The 24,908-nt window shown below is 39.2% G+C and overlaps 1 protein-coding gene across 3 annotated transcripts in view; it reads right to left on the bottom strand.

The window, feature by feature from the left end:
* AQR (aquarius intron-binding spliceosomal factor) overlaps positions 1-24,908 on the bottom strand; it is a 134,940-nt gene that overhangs the window by 85,078 nt on the left and 24,954 nt on the right. For all 3 annotated transcript variants that reach the window (XM_033190658.1, XM_033190659.1, XM_033190657.1), the window contains 8 exons: positions 24,753-24,893; positions 22,958-23,026; positions 21,973-22,073; positions 19,283-19,359; positions 14,795-14,859; positions 12,544-12,660; positions 10,180-10,293; positions 6,645-6,748 (listed from right to left, as the gene is read on the bottom strand). In XM_033190658.1, the coding sequence (XP_033046549.1) occupies positions 6,645-6,748; positions 10,180-10,293; positions 12,544-12,660; positions 14,795-14,859; positions 19,283-19,359; positions 21,973-22,073; positions 22,958-23,026; positions 24,753-24,893 (788 nt within the window). The remainder of the gene's footprint in view (positions 1-6,644; positions 6,749-10,179; positions 10,294-12,543; positions 12,661-14,794; positions 14,860-19,282; positions 19,360-21,972; positions 22,074-22,957; positions 23,027-24,752; positions 24,894-24,908) is intronic.

The following is a 24,908-nucleotide window of genomic DNA, read 5'->3' as shown; positions in this document are numbered from 1 at the left end:
AAATGGTTTCTTCACCTCCCCAAAATCCCTGTGCTAATTTACAGCAAATCCTACTCTCCATCCCAGTCCAGCAACGATAATCAGTTTTCTATTTGTAATTCTGTCTTTTCCAGGAGGTTAAATAAATGGAATCACACATTAGGTAGTCTTTTTTCTTGTTTGTTTTTTGAGACGAGTCTCACTGTCACCCACAATGGAGAGCAGTGGCACGATCTCAGCTCACTGTCACATCCACCTCCAGGACTTAAGCAATCCTCCCACCTCAGCCTCCCTAATAGGTGGAACCACAGGTGTGCACCACCACATCTGGCTAAATTTTGGTATTTTTGGTAGAGACGAGGTTTCACCAGCCCAGGATGGTCTCAAACTGCTGAGCTCAAGTGATCCATCTGCCTTGGCCTCCCAAAATGCTGGGATTACAAGTGTGAGCCACAATGCCTGGTCTTAGGTAGCCTTTTGAATGGCTGCTTTTACTTAGCATAATGCATTTGAGATTCACCCACACTGCATATTTATCTGTAGTTGGTTCCTTCATGCTGCTGAGCAATATTTCATGACATGGCTGCAACAGAGTATGTTTATTCATTCAACAGTTGAGGGATATTTGTGTAGTCCAGTTTTTGACAATTTTGAATAAAGCAACTATATTCATTTTTGTACATATTTTTGTGTGAACATAAGTTTTCACTTTTCTTGAATATATCTGTAAGTGGAAAACACTGGATCATAATGTTAAGCTCATGTTTATCTTTACAAGAAACTCAAATTTTTCCAAAGTAGCTATCCCACTTTGAATTCCCACCAGCAATTATGAGAATTCCAATTGCTCCACATCCTTGCCAAGAGTCAGTATTATCCGTTTTGGAGTTGGTTTTTTTTTTTTTTGGTTTGGTTTGGTTTTGTTGAGACAGGGTCTTGCTCTGTCGTCCAGGCTGAAGTACAGTGGCATGATCATAGTTCACTGCAGCCTCAACCTCCTGGGCTCAAGCAATCCTCTTATCTCAGCCTCCTGAGTAGCTGGGATTACAAGTATTGTGCCACCACGCCTGGCTAATTGTTTTGATTTTTAGTAGATAAGTGATCCTTCCGCCTCAGCCTGCCAAAGTGCTGGAATCACAGACGTGAACCATTGTGCCTGGCCTTATCCATTTAAAAAAACAAAAAAAAATTCTAATAGGTATGCAGTATCTTCTTATGGTTTAAATTTGTATTTCCCCAATGACTAAACATGTTAAGCATCTTTCCATGGGCTTACTGACATCTATCTATTTTGGTCAAGTGTCTGTTCAAATCTTTTGTCACTTGTAAATTGTTTTATTATTATAGGAGTCCCCACTTATCTGTGGTTTCACTTTCCGTAATTTCAGTTACTCATGGTTGACCACAGTCTGGAAATAGTTAAGTACAGTAGAATAAGATCTCTTGAGAGAGAGATGACACTCGCATAACTTTTATTATAGTATATTGTTATAACTGTTCTCCTATTATTGTTGTTAATCTCTTACTGTGCCTAATTCATAGCTTTATCATAGGTTTTTACGTGTACATGTAAAAACACAGTATAGGGTTCAGTACAATCTACAGTTTCAGGCATCCACTGGGGTTACTGGAACACATTCCCTGCAGAAAGTGGGGGACTACTGTATTGAGTTCTGAGATTTCTGGATACCATTCCTTCATCAAATATCTATTTACCCAATATTTTCTTCTAGGTTGTAGCTTTTTTATTCTCTTATCAATGTCTTTCAAAGAGCAGAAGTCTCCTCGCTTTGATCAAGTCCAATTCATCATTTTTTGTTCCATTATGGATTGTGCTTTGGTGTCTATAGAAATCTTTGCACAAACCACGATCACAAAAATTTTCTCGCATATTTCCTAGAAGTTTTAGGTTTGATATTAAGGTCTATAATCCATTTTCAGTTAATTTATGTATATGATGCAAGGTATGGGTCAAGGTTCATACTTTGCACATGGATATCTAATTGTTTCGGCACCACTGATGAAATCCTTTCTCTACTGAGTTGCCTTGACACATTAGTCAAAACTCAACTAACCATATAGGTATGGTCTATTTCTGGACTCAATTCTATTCCACTGATCTATACATCTATCCATTTATCAACACCATAATGTCTTGATTACTATAGCTTTACAGCAAGTCTTGAAATTAGTAGAAATCTTCCAACTTTGTTCTGTTACAAAATGGTTTGGGTTATTATAGTTCCTTTGCCTTTCCATGTTATTTTAAAAATAAGTTTGTCAATTTCTATAAAATATCCTGCTAGAATTATGACTGGAATTAAAATATATCCATAGGCCGGGCGCGGTGGCTCAAGCCTGTAATCCCAGCACTTTGGGAGGCCGAGACAGGCGGATCACGAGGTCAGGAGATCGAGACCATCCTGGCTAACATGGTGAAACCCCGTCTCTACTAAAAAATACAAAAAACTAGCCGGGCGAGGTGGCGGGCGCCTGTAGTCCCAGCTACTCGGGAGGCTGAGGCAGGAGAATGGCGTAAACCCGGGAGGCAGAGCTTGCAGTGAGCTGAGATCCGGCCACTGCACTCCAGCCTGGGCGGCAGAGCGAGACTCCGTCTCAAAAAAAAAAATTAAAAAAAAAATAAAAAAAATAAAAAAAAATAAAATATATCCATAGATTAATTTGGGAAGGATTCACACGTTGAGTCCTCTTATCCATAACCAAGATCTAGCCTCTAATTTTTCAAATTAATTCATTTTAATTGTACAGACTTCCTTGACACGGTTTCAGATTCTACTCTGAAACTAATTTTTTTTTTTTTTTTTGAGGCGGAGTCTTGCTCTGTCGCCCAGGCTGGAGTGCAGTGACCGGATCTTGGCTCACTGCAAGCTCCGCCTCCCGGGTTTACGCCATTCTCCTGCCTCAGCCTCCCGAGTAGCTGGGACTACAGGCGTCCGCCACCTCGCCCGGCTAGTTTTTTGCATTTTTTAGTAGAGACGGGGTTTCACCGTGTTAGCCAGGATGGTCTCGATCTCCTGACCTCGTGATCCGCCCGTCTCGGCCTCCCAAAGTGCTGGGATTACAGGCTTGAGCCACCGCGCCTGGCCTCTGAAACTAATTTTTAAAGGAACTACCACTTGTCAAGTTTTCATAGCATATCAAAGAACATTCCCAATTATTTGATAAAGCTTATCAAAATACACTTCCCTCTGTGTAAGGCCGAATTGTCTTAATTTACTTCAACCAAAACAATATCTCACAACAAACTGAATCCAGAAGCAGATCTGAAAATCTGTCTTCAATTAAATCAGTCACAAAAATGTAAAACAATGACACTCTTTTAATGGTGGCTTTTTTTTCATTTTGGAGAATACGTTTTTCATTAGCAATACATATGGCTAACATACAATAGATTTCAATCAATATACTTTTTTTTTTTTTGAGACGGAGTCTCACTCTGTTGCCCAGGCTGGAGTGCAGTGGCACAATCTTGGTTCACTGCAAACTCCGCCTCCCAGGTTCAAGCCATTCTCTTGCCCCAGCCTCCCAAGTAGCTGGAATTAAAGGCATGCACCACCACGCCTGGCTAATTTTTGTATTTTTAGTAAGATGGGGTTTCACCATGTTTGCCAGGCTGGTCTCGAACTCCTGACCTCAGGTGATCCGCCCACCTCAGCCTCCCAAAGTGCTGGGATTACAGGCATGAGCCACCACGCCCAGCTTCAACTGGTATTTTTAAATGAATTAATAAATATTTAAGATCGTTCCAGTTTTTATTTCTACTATAGTGAATATAATGAATATAATACACATAAATGTTCTTCGGGATCCTCAATAATTTTTTTTTTTTTTCTTTTGAGACAGAGTCTCGCTCTGTTGCCCAAACTGGAGTGCAGTGGCCGGATCTCAGCTCACTGCAAGCTCTGCCTTTTGGGTTCACGCCATTCTCCTGCCTCAGCCTCCCGAGTAGCTGGGACTACAGGCGCCCACCACGTCGCCCGGCTAGTTTTTTGTATTTTTTTAGTAGAGACAGGGTTTCACCGTGTTAGCCAGGATAGTCTCGATCTCCTGACCTTGTGATCCGCCCGTCTCGGCCTCCCAAGGTGCTGGGATTACAGGCTTGAGCCACCGTGCCCGGCCAATAATTTTTAAGAGTGTAAAGGAGTTCTACGGGCAAAAATAAATTCCCTAGATCAATTATGCAGCTAAGCTAAATGTAAAAAAAAAAAAAAAAAAAAAGGCAATAAAAGTATTTTAAAAATAAACTAAAACATTTTATAACCTTAGGGTGAGAAGGACTTCTACATGAAGCACCTAATATAGTTATTAAAAAGACTGACGGTTGTCATTAAAAGTTTAAAATATCCATAATGACAAAAGATGTTAGAAGCAAAGTTAAACTGAGAGAAAATAAATGCAACACAAACTAGACAAAGGATTAAGATCAAAAATATTAAAAGTTCTTTAAAATCAGTAAGATGATAAGCAATGAAATGCAAAATAGCAAAAGAAAATAAGAAGGTTACAGAAGAAATGTAAATGGCCAAGAAAAAACAGAAAAATGCTTGATTTCCCAAATAAGATCAGGGAAATGCAAAGTAAAACAAGACAAAAATAGCAAAAATTAAAGTCTAATTTACCCACCATTAGTAGGGAGAAAAACAAATCCTCATACACTGCTAGTTTAAATGTAAACTGATACAGTCTTTTCTGAAGGAGATTTAGCAATATGTAACAAATTTTAAACACACGCCCCATTTGAGTCAGCCATTCTGCTTCTAGGAATCAGTATGAAAAGGATGCTCATTGCAGAACTGTTTGTAAAAGCCAAAACTTAAAAACTAAAGATTCACCAACAGGAGGCCAGGCGCGGTGGCTCATGCCTGTAATCCCAGCTCTTTGGGAGGCCAACGCAGGATCACCTGAGGTCAGAAGTTCGAGACCAGCCTGGCCAACATGGTGAAACCTCATCTCTACTAAAAATGCAAAAATTAGCTGGGCATGGTGGAACGTGCCTGTAGTCCCAGCTATTCGGGAGGCTGAGGCAGGAGAATCGCTTGAACTCGGGAGGCAGAGGCTGCAGTGAGCCGAGATCACACCACTGTACTCCAGTCTAGGCGGCAGAGCAAGACGCTGTCCCCTCCCCCCCAAAAAAAAGATTCACCAATAGGAGATTAACTTTTAAAAAAATAGTATGGTGTGTTTAATGGAACTCTATGTAGTTATTTAAAAGAATGAAATGGGCCGGGCGCGGTGGCTCAAGCCTGTAATCCCAGCACTTTGGGAGGCCGAGACGGGCGGATCACGAGGTCAGGAGATCGAGACCATCCTGGCTAACACGGTGAAACCCCGTCTCTGCTAAAAACTACAAAATATGGCCGGGCGCGGTGGCTCAAGCCTGTAATCCCAGCACTTTGGGAGGCCGAGACGGGCGGATCACGAGGTCAGGAGATGGAGACCATCCTGGCTAACACAGTGAAACCCCGTCTCTACTAAAAATACAAAAAACTAGCCGGGCGAGGTGGCGGGCGCCTGTAGTCCCAGCTACTCGGGAGGCTGAGGCAGGAGAATGGCGTGAACCCAGGAGGCTGAGCTTGCAGTGAGCTGAGATCTGGCCACCACACTCCAGCCTGGGTGACAGAGCGAGACTCCGTCTCAAAAAAAAATACAACAACAACAACAACAACAACAACAAAACTACAAAATACTGGCCGGGCGAGGTGGCGGCGCCTGTAGTCCCAGCTACCCGGGAGGCTGAGGCCGGAGAATGGCGTGAACCCGGGAGGCGGAGTTGCAGTGAGCTGAGATCCGGCCACAGCACTCCAGCCTGGGTGACAGAGCGAGACTCCGTCTCAAAAATAAAATAAAATAAAATAAAATAATGAAATGAATCTATGTGTTATTAATTATATTAAATCCTCATATGAGAATGAACAACCAAACCAACCTCAGTTGATTACATTTCAAATAGTCAAAGAACTAAACATAATGCCTCCTAAGAGCTGGGAGATGATACAGTACAGTAGTTAAAAGTTAGGGCTTGGAAATCACACTATCTGGGTTTAAATTGTATCTCTGCCACTTACTTGCTGTGTAACCTAGGCAAATTACCTAACTATTCTATGCCTCAGATACCTTATATGTAAAATGGTACCTACTTCTAGTAGGAGTTTTCAGAGTTGTTTACACACTTAACAGAATGTCTTTCACATAGTAAATAAATGTATGCCATTATTACCACTATTTTCAAAAGGATATATTAGCAGATAGCTAAGTGCCAGAGGATATTACTAATTTTATAAATTTTAAACATGCAAAAATTTTCCTAAGTCACACCTCTAATATCACACATAATGAATCTTTATTGGTTTTTGTCATATGTCATCTGATTGATGAAAATGACCAGCTTTATATTCTACTCTAAGAAAAATTTAAGATCTAAGAAAAGTGTATACGTCACAAAAAATAGAAACTTTACCAAACATGGATAAGTGACAAAGACACCAAATTGCTGGAGAGAAGCACTAGTTGTAGATGTCAATGAAGAGTGAAATAACAAGTAATATTACCTAAAGTACTACAAAATGATTAAAAGCAATAAAGAAAAGTAAAATTGAGGCACATGATACAAAAAAAGAATATATAGTTTTTCCATGTTGTCTTACCTAAGAGGTCCAAAAAACTTGACCAAGGACTCCCGAGTATCTACTTCTGCCACGTTTGAGAGGGCAAAATCATAGAGTTCAGGAAAATGTGCAAAAGCAGCTCTCTAGAAAATAACAGCAAAAAATATTAATAATTAATGTCTACATATTAATATAAACATCTATTTAAGAATGAAAATATTTTATAAAAATATTAACGCATTTCTCTTTCTTACGTGACCTCTACCTTAACTAGACAGAAGCATGTAATAAAAACAGAAAAACCGCAACTTTCATAGCAGAAATGTAAAAAACAGAGTCAGCATTCAGCTTTTGGCATCTAAAAGCATTTTCAACATATATGAAAATAGCCACAAAGGCAAGCTTTATTGATAGAAGAGGAGAAAAAAACAAATACACATTTGATTATCAAGAACTGGTTTAACAAAACTAAAAGAAAGTCCCAAGGGAAACTCTGGCTGCAGAGAGAACTTGAAGGAAAGACCAAAAACATTATGCTTGTGCCTTGCTTTTGTTTGGAACTCTGGGAAAAGACCTCACAGGGTAGCAGTCTCAACCAACATAGGGTAAGCTGTCAGAAAACAGAAATAGTAGCATTGCAACAGAGTGACTGAGATAATATCCCCAGTCTTCCTTGGGATTTGACGACAGAGTGATTGAAATAATATCCCTAGTCTTCCTTGATGCACATGTGGCACAGAAAAGATCCGGAAGTTTTCATGTGTTCCATGGTGGATGACACACAAGGTTGCCAAGGTTGCCAGGAGCGAGCTTGCCACGGGATTATGAAATTACTACACACAATGGCAAAATGACTTTGCAACCCAAGCATGAGAAAAGAATTGTATAAGCAAGGAAATAAACAAGTCAGTCCTCAGGAGAATGCTAGCACCATCAGGTAATGTTGGGGCCTCCTCAACAGGGGAAATAGCCAAGTTCCTTGGAAGCAATAATGATGCCTTGCCTGTATCAATACAATAGACCACATGCCACACCAGCTGTGGTTATTTCAAGGGCAGAGACAGGACAAAAACACAAACGCTGTGAAAAAAGCAGGAAATGACATCTGAGTTAATCCCTCTTCCAAAACAATAAGGCTATTTTGGTATCTCCACACACCTAGTAGGAAAGAAAAATAACAGAGACTTTTTTTCGCTTTTTACACCCTTATTTATTTATTTATTTTTCTTCTAAAAAAATAAAAAATAAAAAAGGGATACATGTGGAAATGTGCAGGTTTGTTACATAGGTATACATGTGCCATGGTGGTTTGCTGCACCTATTGGCCTGTCCTCTAAGCTCCCTCCCCTCAACTCCCATCCCCAACAGGTCCTGGTGGGTGTTGTTCCCCTCTCTGTGTCCATCTGTTCTCAGTGTTCAACTCCTGCTTATGAGTGAGAACATGCGGTGTTTGGTTTTTCATTCCTGTGTTACTTTGCTGAGGATGATGACTTCCAGTTTCATCCATGTCCCCACAAGGGACATGATCTCATTCCTTTTGATGGCTGCATAGTATTCCATGGTGTATATGTGCCACATTTTCTTTATCCAGTCTATCATTGATGGGGATTTGGGTCGGGTCCATGTCTTTGCTATTATAAATAGTGCTGCAATAAACATAAGTGTGCATATGCCTTTATAGTAGAATGATTTATATTCTTTTGGGTATATATCCAGTAATGGGATTGCTGGGTCATATGGTATTTCTCGTTCTAGATCCTTGAGGGATTGCCATACTGTCTTCCACAATGGTTGAACTAATTTACATTGCCACCAACAGTGTAAAAGCGTTCCTATTTCTCTGCAGCCTTGCCAGCATCTATTACTACACACAATGCTTGCCAGCATCTATTGTTTCCAGAGTTTTTAATAATTGCCATTCTGACTGGTGTAAGATGGTATGATATCTCATTGTGGTTTTGATTTGCATTTCTCTGATGATCAGTGATATTGAGTTTTTCTTCATACGTTCGTTGGCCACATAAATGTCTTCTTTTCAGAAGTGAATTGTGGTCATCTCATACACGTTGCCCACTTTTTGATGGGGTTGTCTTTTTCTTGTAAATATGTTTAAGTTCCTTATAAATTCTGGATATTAGACCTTTGTCAGATGGATAGATTGCAAAAATTTTCTCCCATTCTGTAGGTTGCCTGTTTACTCTGATGATAGTTTCTTCAGCTGTGCAGAAGCTCTTTAGTTTAACTAGATCCCATTTGCCAATTTTGGCTTTTGCTGCAATTGCTTTTGGTGTTTTTGTCATAAAGTCTTTGCCCATGCCTATGTCCTGAATGGTATCGCCTAGGTTTTCTTGTAGGGTTTTTATGGTTTTGGGTTTTACTTTTAAGTCTTTAATTCACCTTGAGTTAATTTTTGTACAAGCTGCAAGGAAGGGGTCCAGTTTCACTTTTCTGCATGTGGCTAGCCAGTTTTCCCAGTACCATTTACTGAACAGGAGATCCTTTCCCCATTGCTTGTTTTTGTCATGTTTGTCAAAGATCAGATGGTTGAAGATATGTGGTGTTATTTCTGAGGTCTCTGTTCTGCTCCACTGGTCTATATGTCTGTTTTGGTACCAGTACCAAGCTGTTTTGGTTACTGTAGCCTTGTAGTATATAGTTTGAAGTCAGGTAGCATGATGCCTCCAGCTTTGGAGAAGAGAGATCTCTTAAGAGATAGCTAACTTGATTACAAAAGAGTTTGAACTGAATCTTTACCCCCAACAAAAGACTCTTTAAAACAGAAATAAGTTGGATTACTTTAAACAGAAATAGCTGGATTATTTTAAACTGACAAATAAAACTTCCATCTACCATCAGAGAAACTGAAGCTCAAGAACAAGATAAGATCAGCAATAGAAAACAAATGAAGATACTTTTTTGGGCATATCTGAACTACACTGGTAAACTTCACTCCCATCATATGTGTTCATCTTAAAAATGTGCAAAATGTGCCGGGCGCGGTGGCTCAAGCCTGTAATCCCAGCACTTTGGGAGGCCGAGACGGACGGATCACGAGGTCAGGAGATCGAGACCATCCCGGCTAACACGGTGAAACCCCGTCTCTACTAAAAAATACAAAAAACTAGCCGGGCGCGGTGACGGGCGCCTGTAGTCCCAGCAACTCGGGAGGCTGAGGCAGGAGAATGGCTTAAACCCAGGAGGCGGAACTTGCAGTGACCTGAGATCCGGCCACAGCACTCCAGCCTGGGCGGCAGAGCGAGACTCCGTCTCAAAAAAAAATAAATAAAATAAAATAAAACTGACAGCAGAGCTAATATTTAAATGTGCCAAACTGGCCCAGTAACTAATATTTCCGAGTAGCAAATACCAGTATACTGATTCACAGAATTTAGACAGGTTATAAAAGAACGACTTATTTTTCAAGAATTCATCGGAAAAAGAAACATGAAAAATACTGAATATAAAAACACTATTAAATTAACATCGTTTTCAATCTGTACCTATAAAAAACCTAAATTGTAGTATGACAAAACCTTATGGAGCATACACAAAGTCTATAATGTATTTTCATTACCTGTAGAGATGTAATTCTATCATAGTGAATTGTGGTCATCTCATTCTCTGTCAGAGCATTTCCAGTTTGGTCATTAATTTCAAAACCAGTGTAGAATTTAAGCATGTCCAAAAGCTGAAGAAACACATTTAAATGTATAAATCATATGAACATAAGGGCAAGAAAGCACAATACTATTTAAAATAATAAACAGGTTCACACAGTTCCTCAGAGGTGCTGAAAAACCCAGGAATGTAAACATTACAAAAAAGATTTTAGAACATATCCAACTAAAAATGTTTTAGTTATGTGAAAATGGAGTATGTGAATTGTTAAGTCTATTTCATATACATGATCTACTTCTGCAAAGAAAAACTTATACTGCAATCCTAATACTTAAGAGACATTAAGGAGGTAATCTAAAGAAGCCCAGCATTTTAATGAACCAATCAAAATCCATCTTATCTATCTACATCACTGAAAACTTACAAAGCTATAGCACCAGAGGGAACTCCTGAGGTCTCTTACTACAGGTTTTGCAATTCATAATTGGAGATACTTTTTTATATGCTGCTTTTTTTTTTTTTTTTGAGTCAGAGTCAAGCTTTGTCGCCCAGGATGGAGTGCAGTGGCGTGATCTCGGCTCACTGCAAGCTCTGCCTCCCGGGTTCACGCCATTCTCCTGCCTCAGCCTCCTGAGTAGCTGGGACTACAGGTGCCCGCCACCACGCTCAGTTAATTTTTTGTATTTTTAGTAGAGACTGGGCTTCACCATGTTAGCCAGGATGGTGTCAATCTCCTGACCTCATGATCTGCCCGCCTCGGCCTCCCAAAGTGCTGGGATTACAGGTGTAAGCCACAGTGCCTGGCTGTGCTGCTTCTTTTAGGGAAAAACAGCAAGACAGGGAAAGCTAAGTTATTATTTTTTCTCCATGGCCATCAAAGTCCTTTGGCTTAGTTTCTCTTGCTAACGAGGCTCTGATGTCTCCCCTGTAGCAGCAGCTTCAACAGAGCCTATTGGCTGCACTCAACCCAAATCTTTATTTTTAGATCTAATCTATGGCAGATCAGATATTAGGATTTTAATATATTTTAATATATGTGGCAAATCACTAGATAGAAATTTAAAAAAAGAATAGGAGGAATGCTCACAGATACAAAAGAACAAAGGGGATATGTAAACACATACCAAAATTGTATCTCTAAGTATGATCTCATTGAAAGATAGCATTAGAGGCCGGGCGCGGTGGCTCAAGCCTGTAATCCCAGCACTTTGGGAGGCCGAGACGGGCGGATCACGAGGTCAGGAGATCGAGACCATCCTGGCTAACACGGTGAAACCCCGTCTCTACTAAAAATACAAAAACTAGCCGGGCGAGGTGGCGGGCGCCTGTAGTCCCAGCTACTCGGGAGGCTGAGGCAGGAGAATGGCGTAAAACCTGGGAGATGGAGCTTGCAGTGAGCTGAGATCCGGCCACTGCACTCCAGTCCCGGCGACAGAGCGAGACTCCGCCTCAAAAAAAAAAAAAAAAAAAAAAAAAGAAAGATAGCATTAGGAGTTTGTTAAAAATGATTTCTTCTGCTGGGTGCAGTGGTTCACGCCTGTAATCCCAGCACTTTGGGAGGCCGAGGTGGGCAAACTGCCTTAGTTCAGGAGTGTGAGACCACCTGGGTAACATGGTGAGGCTCTGTGTCTACTAAAAACACAAAACATTAGCCAGGCGTGGTGGTGCATACCTATAATTCCGGCTGATATCAGGATGGTATTAAACTGGGGAGGCTGAGGCAGGAGAATCACTTGAACCCAGGAGGCGGAGGCTGCAGTGAGCCGAAATCATGCCACCACCACGGCACTCCAGCCTGGGTGACAGAGCAAACTCTGTCTCCACAAACAAAACAAAACCAAAAGAAATGCTTTCTTCTGCATGACATAACAGGAAGTATAAAATACTGTGTCTTCCTACCAAGACAACAAAGTTAAGTGCATTTGCAGCTTCCTTATTCAAGGGAGCATGTACACTTCTACATGATCAACTGTCTGTCACCATCATCTTATAGAAAGAGTCATAGTATTGGGGCATAGTTCATTTAAAATTAATGCCCATCAGCTACTGTATTTCACATAAAATCAAAACTTGTGAACATGTGTGACTGTATTCCCCAAATCATAATTTAGTCCAATAATAAAAATCACAAATAATTAACAAAAAGTTATAGAATCACTAGAGGCAATCTATATAAGAATACATTCATTTTACATATTAAGACATGACTTTAAAATAACTAGGAGTTTGTGTTATGCCCTGATACTCCCAGTTGTGTGGCAAAGAAAAGATCAGTTTAGAAAGTAAAACAATAAATATATTCAGATATATAAATATTCACCTGGGAAAAAAGATGGCCATCCTCTTCTCTACGAACAAGATTGGAAAGATAACAGTGAACCAGAAGGTGGGAGTCATCCAGGATAGTATTAAACCAGCGCCTTGTGGGTAACAGGGCCTGGGAAAAACAAACATCGTAACAGTAAGTTTGCATCTATTCTCCACAGCTAGAAGTGAAATGTACTGATATTTAACTCCAAGTATTAATCACATACAAGGCACCCTCCAACCTTCCAATAGACACAAGGTACACAATGCAAGAGGTCCCGTTCATGCTGTAAATAAACCCAGTGGCAATGTTTTTGGTTTTAAAAACAATAATGATTATGAAAGAACTTTTAAGATAAAATTGAAAATAAGGGAGGGGTGCGGTGGCTCACGCCTATAATCCCAGCACTTTGGGAGGTGGTGGCAGGTGAATCACCTGAGGTCAGGAGTTGAGATTAGCCTGGCCAACAGGGCAAATCCCTATCTCTACTAAGAATACAAAAACTAGCTGGGTGTGGTGATGGGCGCCTGTAATCCCAGCTACTTGGGAGGCTGAGGCAGGGAGAACTGCTTGAACCCAGGAGGCGGAGGTTGTCTTCAACCAAGATCCTGCCACCGCACTCCAGCTTGGGCAACAGACCAAGACTCTGTCAAAGACAAGAAAGACAAGAAAGAAAGAAAGTCAAGAAGGACATGAAAGAAAGAAAGTCAACAAAGACAGAAAGAAAAGGAAAGAAAGAAAGAAAGAAAGAAAGAGAGAGAAAGAAAAGAAAGAAAGAGAAAATCTAGCACTAAAGGAATCTCACAGATCATCTTGGCCCGTAGTTTTCCAACAAAATCCTACGTAAAATCCCAATATGTACTGTGTGTAAGTTTAAAAGTGGAGTTGCTCTGAGAAAAAAGGAAGTACAAATCCCTATGTGGAGATTCCTGTCTGTTTCCTCTCCTCATGTTTCCCTACACCACAGCTTGAAAAGCACTAATCTAATCAAATATCCTCATTTTATAGACGAAGTTATTGAGACCCTCAGAAGTTATACATTAGTTACTGGCAGAGCTAGAATTTGAAAGATCTCACGAATGACTGCTAGTCCAATATGCTAATACTCATATCAAGAAACCACCTTACTTCTCCAGATAAGGAACAGATTTTCCTTCAATTTCCCACATTAATGAGAAAGGAAAGGAAATCAATTCTGTATCTGAACTTGTCAGCAAATCCTGCGCCTAAGAGTATGGAATTTTTTTTTGTTTTTAAGAATCTTCATTTAAAAAAATTGAACACAGCACCTATATTTTTCTTCACAAACATTGGGCACATTTAGAAAAGTGAGATTATTTAAGGAAACAATTATAAACCCATGACTTCAGCCACTATAGAAAACTCTGTATGAGGGGTATTAAAGTATGACACAAAATACATTGTCACTGCTAGACTCATGTTTAATAACTACACTACGTAATATTTTTTCTACACACAATCAGATAGATAAGTCAGTCATTTGAAAACCTCAAGGGCCAACTACTCATGACTTCCTTCTCTAAGTGACACCTTGAAACAGGTGCAAAGTAAAACCAGTTTGAGGTGATGAAGAAGTACTTCATATAGACCATGCACAGTGGCTCACACCTATAAGCCCAAGCAATCCTCCTACTTGGGAGGCCAAGGTGGAAGGACTGCTTGAGCCCAGGAGTTTGAGACCAGCCTGGGCAATATGGTGAAACCCTGTCTCTACAAAAATCACAAAAATTAGCTGGGCGTGCTGGTGCCCAACTGTAGTCTAAGCTGCTCAGGAGTATGAGGTGGATCCGGAGGATCACTGGAGGCCTGGGAGGCAGAGCTTGCAGTGAGCTGAGATGGCGCCACTGCATTCTAGCCTTGGTGACAGAGCAAGACCCTGTCTCAAAGGAAAGAAAAGAGAAGAGAAAAGAAGAGAAGAGAAAATAATTTTTTTTATTTTATTAGTGTATTTTTATTGTATTTTATATTGTATTAACTTTTTATTAATATATAATGTATATTAATGTATATCAATAAATAATGTATACAATAATATATCATTATACACTACATGGGCACCCAATATGTATTGTATTATTATACAATACATACGTATGTAATAACTAATACAATACATATGTATAATAAACATATACTACAAATGTATTGAAAGAAAATAAAAAAAATACTTCATATATAGTCATATGCTTAATCTTAGACGCCCCAATGATTATATAACACAAAGTCACTGTAGATTTCTTACCTCTAGATCAATCATAAGTTCAATGAATCTTTCACAGTAATGAACTTTGTCCATAGTGACAGGTTCTAGACATAAGAGAGAAAACATGATAGAGTTTTCTTACTAGGCCGTTTTGCATGCTGTTTCTGAAAACTGGCAGTTATTTAATAACTTAAATAAAGTCATTTGTCTTTTATTCACTAGAATTGGACTATGATTTAGAATGAGGATCTCACATATGTATTTTTTTAAGGCAGGCCTTACCCTGATACTTAGCTCTACAAATATGAGAAAATAAAAAATCTAGCTTGGGTCAGAAGCACATTTTAAAAATCAGGTTTGCAAAGACATTTTAAAAGTCTGAATCTTTAAAAATCCATATTTAATTAGATCTTGGAAAAACTTACAGATACAAAAGCTAGAAGGCAGTTTTATATCAGTTTTTGCTCCACTTTCCTTATTGTCTTTACATTCTAAACTTCTGAGAGTTCTCTCACATGTATAAACACACACAAGTGTATCCACACACACACCTTTAAAGTGCACTGAAAACTAATTAGAGAGATAATTTTTATGATTTTTCCCACTGTACATGTATTACTTTAACATTAGAATGCCAATGACACAAAGAACAATAAAAATTCCTTCTAAATCACTAGCTTATTATATACTATTTATGAGCATAATATACTATTTTTACAAACATTCATTTTTGTTTTTAAATAATTACAACCTTGGGGCATGAAATTCTTTCAGAGTACAAGCTTTTTTTCCAATGCCAGGAAATGGTCTACCATTTTACCAACTAAAACCATCCTGTCAAGTTGGTTTCAATTAAAACAAAGATAATTTTAGGTTTCCTGTAGCTACTTAGTTTAAAGACTTGCAGCAGTGACTAACACCCAGTGCCAGACCTATAGAAGGCATCCTACAAATGCTTACATAAAAATCCATTTATTTATCTGTAGTGTACAGGAAAACGGAAAGCTTAATGTAAAGCAAGAAATGCAAATACTTTTGTGTTTAATATACACAGAAATGTTAACTGGAACTTTTTCAGCTAGCATATGTCCATAATCCAAACCCTGAAATAACAGAAGTATAGAAATTATTAGCTGGAAAAGACCTTTGAGAGCATACTATTCTAGATCTTCATTTTCCAGGTAGAAAAACATGATCAGAGAAAATGACCTGATAAAGATGTAAAGCTAGAATGGTTGGTTAGAACTGGAACCCAGGTTTTCTGAGACATACACATACAGTTGTTTAAAATAAAAATCTAAAGGAGCAATTTTTAAATTAAATCCATTCAAACTAACCTTTTGTTGCTATCTTTTGTTCTTGTAACCGTCAAAGGAAAACATTTTTTCCCAAACTAAAACAGTGAGCAAATTCTGAATTCTGTATCTTTATTAATGTCTTGAGAAATTACTGGCAATGGCCTATTTAAAATTAGAAAACAATGCATGGTGCCCAAGCTCTGTGCCCTGGTGAATAAAGCTGCATGTTCTTACCATAGCTGGTCTACTGGGCGCGTTGCCTAAGGTAGAAACTTGGGTATCCCAATCTCAGGCACAAATATATCCTTATCATTTGTCTCTGCTACACTGTAACTTTTTTCCCCTTCTAACAGCAATCTTAACATCTCAGACTATCCTACACAGATTTTCAACAACTCATCTGGGCATTCCGTTTTTAATGACCCTATTTTAAAAGGCAACTACAATCCTTCTTAAAATCTTTGAAAAATCAGCCTTCTGTTTCCTAAATATATAATCCATCTATCTCCATACCCATTCTAAACTGGCAAATTATTGTCATCATCCTGTTAGTTCCTTTGCCAGCAAGCTGACAAGTTTTGATAAAAACTCAAGACTAAGAAATGATGTTTTCTAGCCAGGCACAGTGGCTCACACCTGTAATCCCAGCACTTTGGGAGGCCAAGGAGGGTGGATCACTTGAGGTCAGGAGTCCAAGACCAGCCTGGCCAACATGGTTGAAACCCCATGTCTACTAAGAATACAAAAATTAGCCGGGCATGGTGGTGTGCACCTGTAGTACCAGCTACTCGGGAGGCTGAGGCAGGAGAATCACTTGGACCCAGGAGGCAGATGTTGCAGTGAGCTGAGATTGCGCCACTGCACTCCAGCCTGTGAGACAGAATGAAACTCCACCTTAAAAAAAAAAAAAAGTTGTCTTCTGACAGTATATAAAGAATAGTGGCAACAGCAAATGGTTTATAGGCTGTCAAATTACTGCATGCCCTATGTTCTTGTTTTTGAAACCTAGATGACCCTAGATAAACATTCCACAGTTAGAAATATCAATTTTTATTATAGACATTAGTTCTATAGAAATAAGTAGTTCAAAGCACTCAATGTTACTCTTTCTGCCAAGAAAACCCAATCTTAGGCCGGGCGCAGTGGCTCACGCTTGTAATCCCAGCACTTTGGGAGGCCGAGGCGGGCAGATCATGAGGTCAGGAGATTGAGACCATCCCGGCTAACATAGTGAAACCCCGTCTCTACTAAAAATACAAAAAAAAAAAAAATTAGCCAGGAGTGGTGGCAGGGGCCTGTAGTCCCAGCTACTCAGGAGGCTGAGACAGGAGAATGGCATGAACCCGGGAGGCTGAAGTTGCATTAAGCCGAGATCGTGCCACTGCACTCCAGCCTGGGCAACAGAGCAAGACTCCGTCTCAAAAAGAAAAGAAAGAAGAAAACCCAATCTTAGTCCTCTTTCCAGGTTTGAAGGTACTTAGTGGAAAGATATAGATACACTAACATTAAGTAACTTAAGATTATAAGCATAAAACGTTTTCTTTATACTAACGCTAGTAGTAGTACTGTGCCCCAAATCAGATACAACTGATTTACTGCATTGGTATCAACTCCTCACTGAACTGTAGCTATGATTTTCAGCTGTAAAATATTACTTGGAGGGTCAGCATTTATAACTCATTCCATTGTATTTTTTTAAAAGCTGCACTTTCTGATGCAAAAATATAAATATGGTACACCTATAGAGCTGTTCTTAGATTATATTCCACTTAAAAATATTAAACAACTGGCTGGGCATGGTGGCTCACGCCTGTAATCCCAGCACTTTGGGAGGCTGAGACAGGTGGATTACCTGAGGTCAGGAGTTCAAGACCAGCCTGGCCAACATGGTAAATCCCCGTCTCTACTAAAAATACAAAAATTAGCTGGGCATGGTAGCACACGCTTGTAACTCCAACTACTCAGGAGGCTGAAGTAGGAGAATTGCTTGAGTCTGGTAGACGAAGGTTGCAGTTAGCCAAGATCGTGCCACTGCACTCCAGCCTGGCTGACAGAGACTCTGTCTCAAAAAATAATAATAATAAACAATTTTAATTATATTTTATACATTTTTATATAGTATATACTCTATATAATATATACTTACTTTTTAAATCAATAAATGGAGCTATGATGGAGGAAAGTCCTTCTATTTAGTCTTTTAGCTCAAATATCAGTAATATTTCTCCTTTTTTCCTCCAAACAGTATCAATAGTACTAAAAACACTATTCAGCACCATATTATAAATAACATGCAAATATAGTCTGTAATTTTCCTGTTCACAACTGTATCCCAGCACCTTAGATAGGACCTAGATCTAGTAATCAGGTGATAAAAATATTTGCTACTTAAAGGAATATTTCAATAACCACACTGGTGCCTTTAAAATAACCCTTAGGCCAGATGTGGTGGCTTACGCCTGTAATCCCAACACCTTGGGAGGCTGAGGTGGATGCATCACTTGAGGTCAGGTTTCGAGACCAGCCTGGCCAACGTGGAGAAACCTCATCTCTACCAAAAATAAAAAACTAGCCAGGCATAGTGGCGTAAGACTGTAATCACAGCTACTTGGGAGGCTGAGGCAGGAAAATCGCTGGAACCCTGGACGGGGAGGTTGCAGTGAGCCAAGATCGTGCCACTGCACTCCAGCCTGGGTGACAGAGCAAGACTCTGTCTCAAAAAATAAATAAATAAAATATAATAAAATAACCCTTAAAGGCAGTCCCAATACTCATACTGGTAATATATTTAAAAGGAGGGGCCGGGCGCGGTGGCTCAAGCCTGTAATCCCAGCACTTTGGGAGGCCGAGACGGGTGGATCACGAGGTCAGGAGATCGAGACCATCCTGGCTAATACGGTGAAACCCCGTCTCTACTAAAAATACAAAAACTAGCTGGGTGAGGTGGCGGGCGCCTGTAGTCCCAGCTACTCGGGAGGCTGAGGCAGGAGAATGGCGTAAACCCGGGAGGCGGAGCTTGCAGTGAGCTGAGATCCGGCCACTGCACTCCAGTCCGGGCGACAGAGCGAGACTCCGCCTCAAAAAAAAAAAAAAAAGGAGAGGACATACACTTTGCCAATACAATTTAAAATCGTTCCAAGAACAGTTTTTATATTAGAGATGAGTAAATACCCACGGGCAGTTATATGAGAATTTCCGAAATGCACTGAGTAAAAAAGAAGATAGTTACCGGAAAGTGGAACTGACTTCAGCACAGAGATAAACTTCTGGATGAGTTGTGAAAGAAATCTCCTCTCTTGATATGCCCTAAAATCAGAAAGAACATTGAAAAATAGTCATATCGGCCGGGCGCGGTGGCTCAAGCCTGTAATCCCAGCACTTTGGGAGGCCGAGACGGGTGGATCACGAGGTCAGGAGATCGAGACCATCCTGGTTAACACGGTGAAACCCCGTCTCTACTAAAAAATACAAAAAAAAAACTAGCCGGGCGAGGTGGCGGGCGCCTGTAGTCCCAGCTTCTCGGGAGGCTGAGGCAGGAGAATGGTGTAAACCTGGGAGGTGGAGCTTGCAGTGAGCTGAGATCTGGCCACTGCACTCCAGCCTGGGCCACAGAGCGAAACTCCGTCTCAAAAAAAAAAAAAAAAGAAAAATAGTCATATCAAAATTAAATTCTAAATGTTGATCATGGCTTTCCTATACTGTTCAACTGTTCATTTCTCTGTGAAGCTGGGACTATAACTTGAATATACAGCTTCTTCTTTCTATGTAAATTCAGTGCTATATTAAGAAAAGGAGAGTCACATTACTGATCTAATAAGCCACCTAAGCAAGCACCTCCTTCTTGCACCGTGAATGTTTTCTTTTTTTCTTTTTTGAGGTGGAATCTCGCTCTGCTGCCCAGGCTGGAGTGCAGTGGCACAATTTCGTCCCACTGCAACCTCTGCCTGCAGGGTTCAAGCAATTCTCTTGCCTCAGCCTCTCGAGTAGCTGGGACTACAGGTGCCTGCCACCACGCCCAGCTAATTTTTGTATTTTCAGTAGAGATGGGGCTCCACCATCTTGGCCAGGCTGGTCTTGAATTCCTGACCTCGTGATCCACCCGCCTTGGCCTCCCAAAGTGTTGGGATTACAGGCGTGAGCCATGACACCCAGCCTGAGCCACAGCACCCAGCCAAACATTTTCATTTGTGATATACTAGTCAGACTGAGAAGGAAGTTTCAAAATTCCATTTATAGTCTGCCCTTACCATTAAAAATCTCACATTTAATGTAGTTAAAATGCGATGAAAAATATTATATTTTAACATTTAAGTATTAAGTATAAGAGAGTATTACAACAGCTAAAGATCAAATGCTTAAAAAATAATTTTCTATTCATTACTACTTTAAGATACATTCACCAATAAACAGACATGTATCAAGTATCGTATAGCTGCAAATGCTTGTAACAGCCCTGCTGGAAATACAAAGAAGGGGAATGGCTAAAATCTACTTGTAATAACAAGTCATACATTATAAACACAATTAGTAATATATGCCAGTATGCGATTAATAAAACTGCCTGACACTAATTAAGCACACATGGTGCCAGGATCTGAGCTATGCTAAACACTTCACATCTTTTTTTTTCTTCTTCTTTTTTTTTTTGAGACGAAGTCTCGCTCTGTTGCCCAGGCTGGAGTGCAGTGGCACGATCTCGGCTCAGTGAAAGCTCCGCCTCCCAGGTTCACGCCATTCTCCTGCCTCAGCCTCCCGAGTAGCTGGGACTACAGGCGCCTGCCACCATGCCCGGTTAATTTTTTGCCTTTTTTTTAGTAAAGACGGGGTTTCACCATGTTAGCCAGGATGGTCTCATCTCCTGACCTCGTGATCCGCCTGCCTCGGCCTCCCAAGGTGCTGGGATTACAGGCATGAGCCTCTGCGCCCGGCCTTCACATCATATTTAATACTGATAATAGTCCTCGGAAATGGGTAATATTGTCCAGATTTCACAATAAGGCTTAGAGGTGAAGTAACTTGACCAAAGTCATACAGCAATTGAGTGTGGAATCTAGCTAAGTCTGATTGTAGAACCTGCATCCTCAACTCCTATACACATCCCAATCATTACATAAACAGCTGGTGTTTCAAAAAAAATCAGAGCATGTTAGGAGTTCAGATGAAAGCACTGTGATCTAAAGTAGTTGGTCTGGAAGAGTGTTTATATGGTTAATATTCAATTAGGTGGAGTAAAGAGGAAAGGGACTTAGGAAAGAAATGCTTAAGAAACAATGACTAGAGTATTCCACTGATTTGCAAGAGTCACAAGAAACAGCTGGAAGCTTCTGAAAGCCTTGTAAGAAGTTTAGAGTTAGGCTGGGGGTGGTGGCTTATGCCTGTAATCCCAGCACTTTGGGAGGCCAAGGCAGACGGATTACCTGAGGAAGGGAGTTCGAGACCAGCCTGACCAACATGGAGAAACTCCGTCTCTACTATAAATAAAAAATTAGCCGGGCGTGGTGGCGCATGCCTGGAATCCCCCAGCTACTTGGAGGCTGGGGCAGGAGAATCGCTTGAACCTGGGAGGCAGAGGTTGCAGTGAGCTACAGTCGCACTATTGCACTCCAGCCTCGGCAACAAGAGTGAAACTTCACCTCCAAAAAAAAAGTGAAGGAGTAAGAAAAAGAAACAAAAGTTATATTAATAGTCTAAAGATAGTGGAGAAAATTGAGAATCATCCATGAGGGACACGGACAATAGGCAGGGAGAAAAACAGTGGGTCAACTATATATACTTAGTAGCACAGAAAGAAGGAAAGAAGAAAAGCATGATGTTCTGGCTTCTGCTTTAGATCTTTGTGAAAAACATGACAGTCTAGGTCATCTAAGGTCCACAATCCAGCATAATAAGCCAACATGAAATGAAGCTCTGCCAACATACTGTTCTCTTGCTTCTGGATCCATCTTTTCATCATTCTTTTTAATCAAGTTCCAGAATTTTCTTAGCTTAGGTGTCTTTTTTAATTCTAATTCCAATCGTGCCTGAAGAAGAGATGTGTTATTAAATTACCAGTAACCTCAAAGTTTACAAGGATAAGGATTAGATCAACTATTTGCTAGTTTTCTAATATATGAGTACAAAAGAGAGCAATCAAGATTGTAAGCTCAATAATTATTTTTTTATTTCAAAACTTAAAGAACTAAGTCTGAAAAATATATGCATCAACACTTAGCATAATCACTGAGGTTTGAAAAATATGAGTCTGAAACAATGCACAAAAAACAGCTATCACAAGCAAATAAGGAAATGTCCACATTAGCATATTCTCACTTTTTAACTTAGTATTAACTATTTATATGTGTCTTATGTTTTCATGCCCATCAACTGGTACTTATGAATGAGTCTGCATATCTGAGTATTTAAGTGGAAACACCTATGTGCAGGAAATGAAACTCTGAATAAAGCATTACACTGAAATCTGATAGTTTTAACTCAACTACCTAAGATGTATTCATTTGGCTTTGGTACTTGCACATATTACCCAATACTTTATGGAAAAATGGAAGTCATTAATATTAGGTACGATCCAGATCTTCTCCTACAGCTATATATATACTCTAATCAAGGAAAAAAAATTCAAGTCCACATTTAGTCTCATCTATACTTTGCTAAATTAACCCCCTTTCTCTACAAGCTCAATAGTTATTACCTTATTCATTTTATATTACTAAAATTAAGTTAAACATCGAATGCACATAAAAACTTTAAAATAAAAGCTTTATCTGTAAGTTAATGCAAAGTGGTTTTTCTAAGAAAAGGGGTATTTAGCTACCACTTGTATATCCAGATTAAGGCTATAGACTCTAAAACCACATGCTCTACTTATAACACTTACACTCCTAAGATTCTGAAATTAGAGACTTACCAGCTGTAAGCCCATCCACATTGGGAGGGAGATAAGCTGCTGTACTTGACTCCGTATCAAGTCTACCTCCTGTTTAGGGCATGAAGAAAACAAGTTTATAAACATACCAGCATTTCTACCTAAGTCTTTACATTAAGAAGTATTACTGCCTTTTTAAGTCCTGGATGGAAAACATGCCACCAATATTTTCCAATTAATATTTTGATATTAAAAGTTCAATGCTTTAAAAAAGATTCCATCCTTATTATTTACAGATTTTGTATTTGCAAATTCATACACTAACAAAAATGTATTTGTAACCCCAAAATCAATACTCCATGTGCTTTCACAGTCATCCAGACAAAAATCTGAGTTGCCTGACATGCACATTCTCAGGTGAGACTGAACTGATGCTCTGCTTCATTCTCAGCTCCCATACTATAAGAAACAAGTATCCTTTTTGTGGTCTATTGAGTACTTTTTTTTTTGGCATGTTTGTGCTTTTTGATGATTTCACTGTTTAAAATGGCACAAAGTCCAAGGCTGAAGTGCTGTCTGATGTTCATGGGTGCAAGAAGGCTGTGATATGTCTTATAGAGAAAATACGTATGTTAGATAAGCTTCGTTCAGGCATAATATAGTGCTGTTGGCAGTGAGTTCATGGTTAATGAATCAACAATATACAATAAATAAACTGTCTTTAAATAGAAACACACATAAAATAAGGCTATGTATTGATAGTTTGTATAATGTCATGACCAAGGCTTGTAGGAACCTAACCCTGTATTTCCTCAAGGAGTAATGGTTCAGCATTAGCTCATTCAGTGTTCATAGCTACTTTATAAAATGAACGTAACTACCTCAAATAAGAATTGACTGCATATTTTAAAAGATAAAGCATTTCAATAATAAACTAGTTTGGTAAGTTGGTTAAAACTATCACCAAATTACTATTACTAATAAAATCTTGTTTCTGCTTAGTTTCTGATAAAAAAATCACATCTATTTATATTTCTATTTGTTCTGTTTAGTTTAATAAATGTTAAAGAGATAATGGTGGTATCCAGTGTGGGCATCATAAGTCTATTTTTATGCCTTTAAAAGATCCATGTGAGATAGTACATGGAAACAGGTAATAACTATCCATCTATTAACACTCAGTCTTCAGGATAAGAAAGAACTCTGTGCATTCTCCTGCATGGGTGTAAGTGAATTATCAATTCAGAGGCACTAGATAAATATGTATATTTATCAGATAACCACAGTAGGAAAACTCAAATAAAATATTAATTACTGAAAAAATTTAATTTTTTAGAAGATAATCTTATGAAGGATGAAAATGTATCACACACAAGACATTTTCAAAGATCATCTACAAATGGCCTGTATCAGTTAACTCAAAATACAACTCTCCTACTGACCAACCAGCCTGTACATGAGGCATGATGAAAAGTAATGAAACTACATCCCTGTATGTATATGCAGTTTGTGGTACAGATCTCATTACTACAATTCCATATTAACCAGTCTCCTTGCTGCTTCTCCTTTTTGTGCTCTCTCTTTGGAGTTTCAGTTCTTATAATCATTTTTCTTAAGAGTCTAGATAGAAAAAATGAAGTATCAAGTTCAAATCTATTAAAAAGTGAACATATCTTATAAAATGGTTTTACTGATAAGTGGCTGAAATCAAGCTAAGCATTATCCTTATTCGCCACTATTATGGATGAAGAGTTGGCTACAGAGGTAATTTCATCTAAACTCAACCTAAAAGAATAAGAAAACTTGAAAATTACCCCAAAATATAAAGTAAAAGTACCAAACTATTGAAGCAATGATCAAGAAAAAGTAGTAAGACTGTCTGTTCATGAAGTGAAAATTCACCATCAGTTTCAGCTAATGCTGCCTTCAAGATGTGTTTAAAAAAGAATGGGAAGTGGTCTGGCTTCTTCTTAAAAATCTGAAAAGAAAAAGA

This window comes from Trachypithecus francoisi, unplaced genomic scaffold, assembly GCF_009764315.1.
Source record: "Trachypithecus francoisi isolate TF-2019V2 unplaced genomic scaffold, Tfra_2.0 Lachesis_group3, whole genome shotgun sequence".
Taxonomy (NCBI): Eukaryota; Metazoa; Chordata; class Mammalia; order Primates; family Cercopithecidae; genus Trachypithecus; species Trachypithecus francoisi.
The sequence above is the reverse complement of the archived record's forward strand: the minus strand, read 5'-3'. Positions and strand labels throughout refer to the sequence as shown.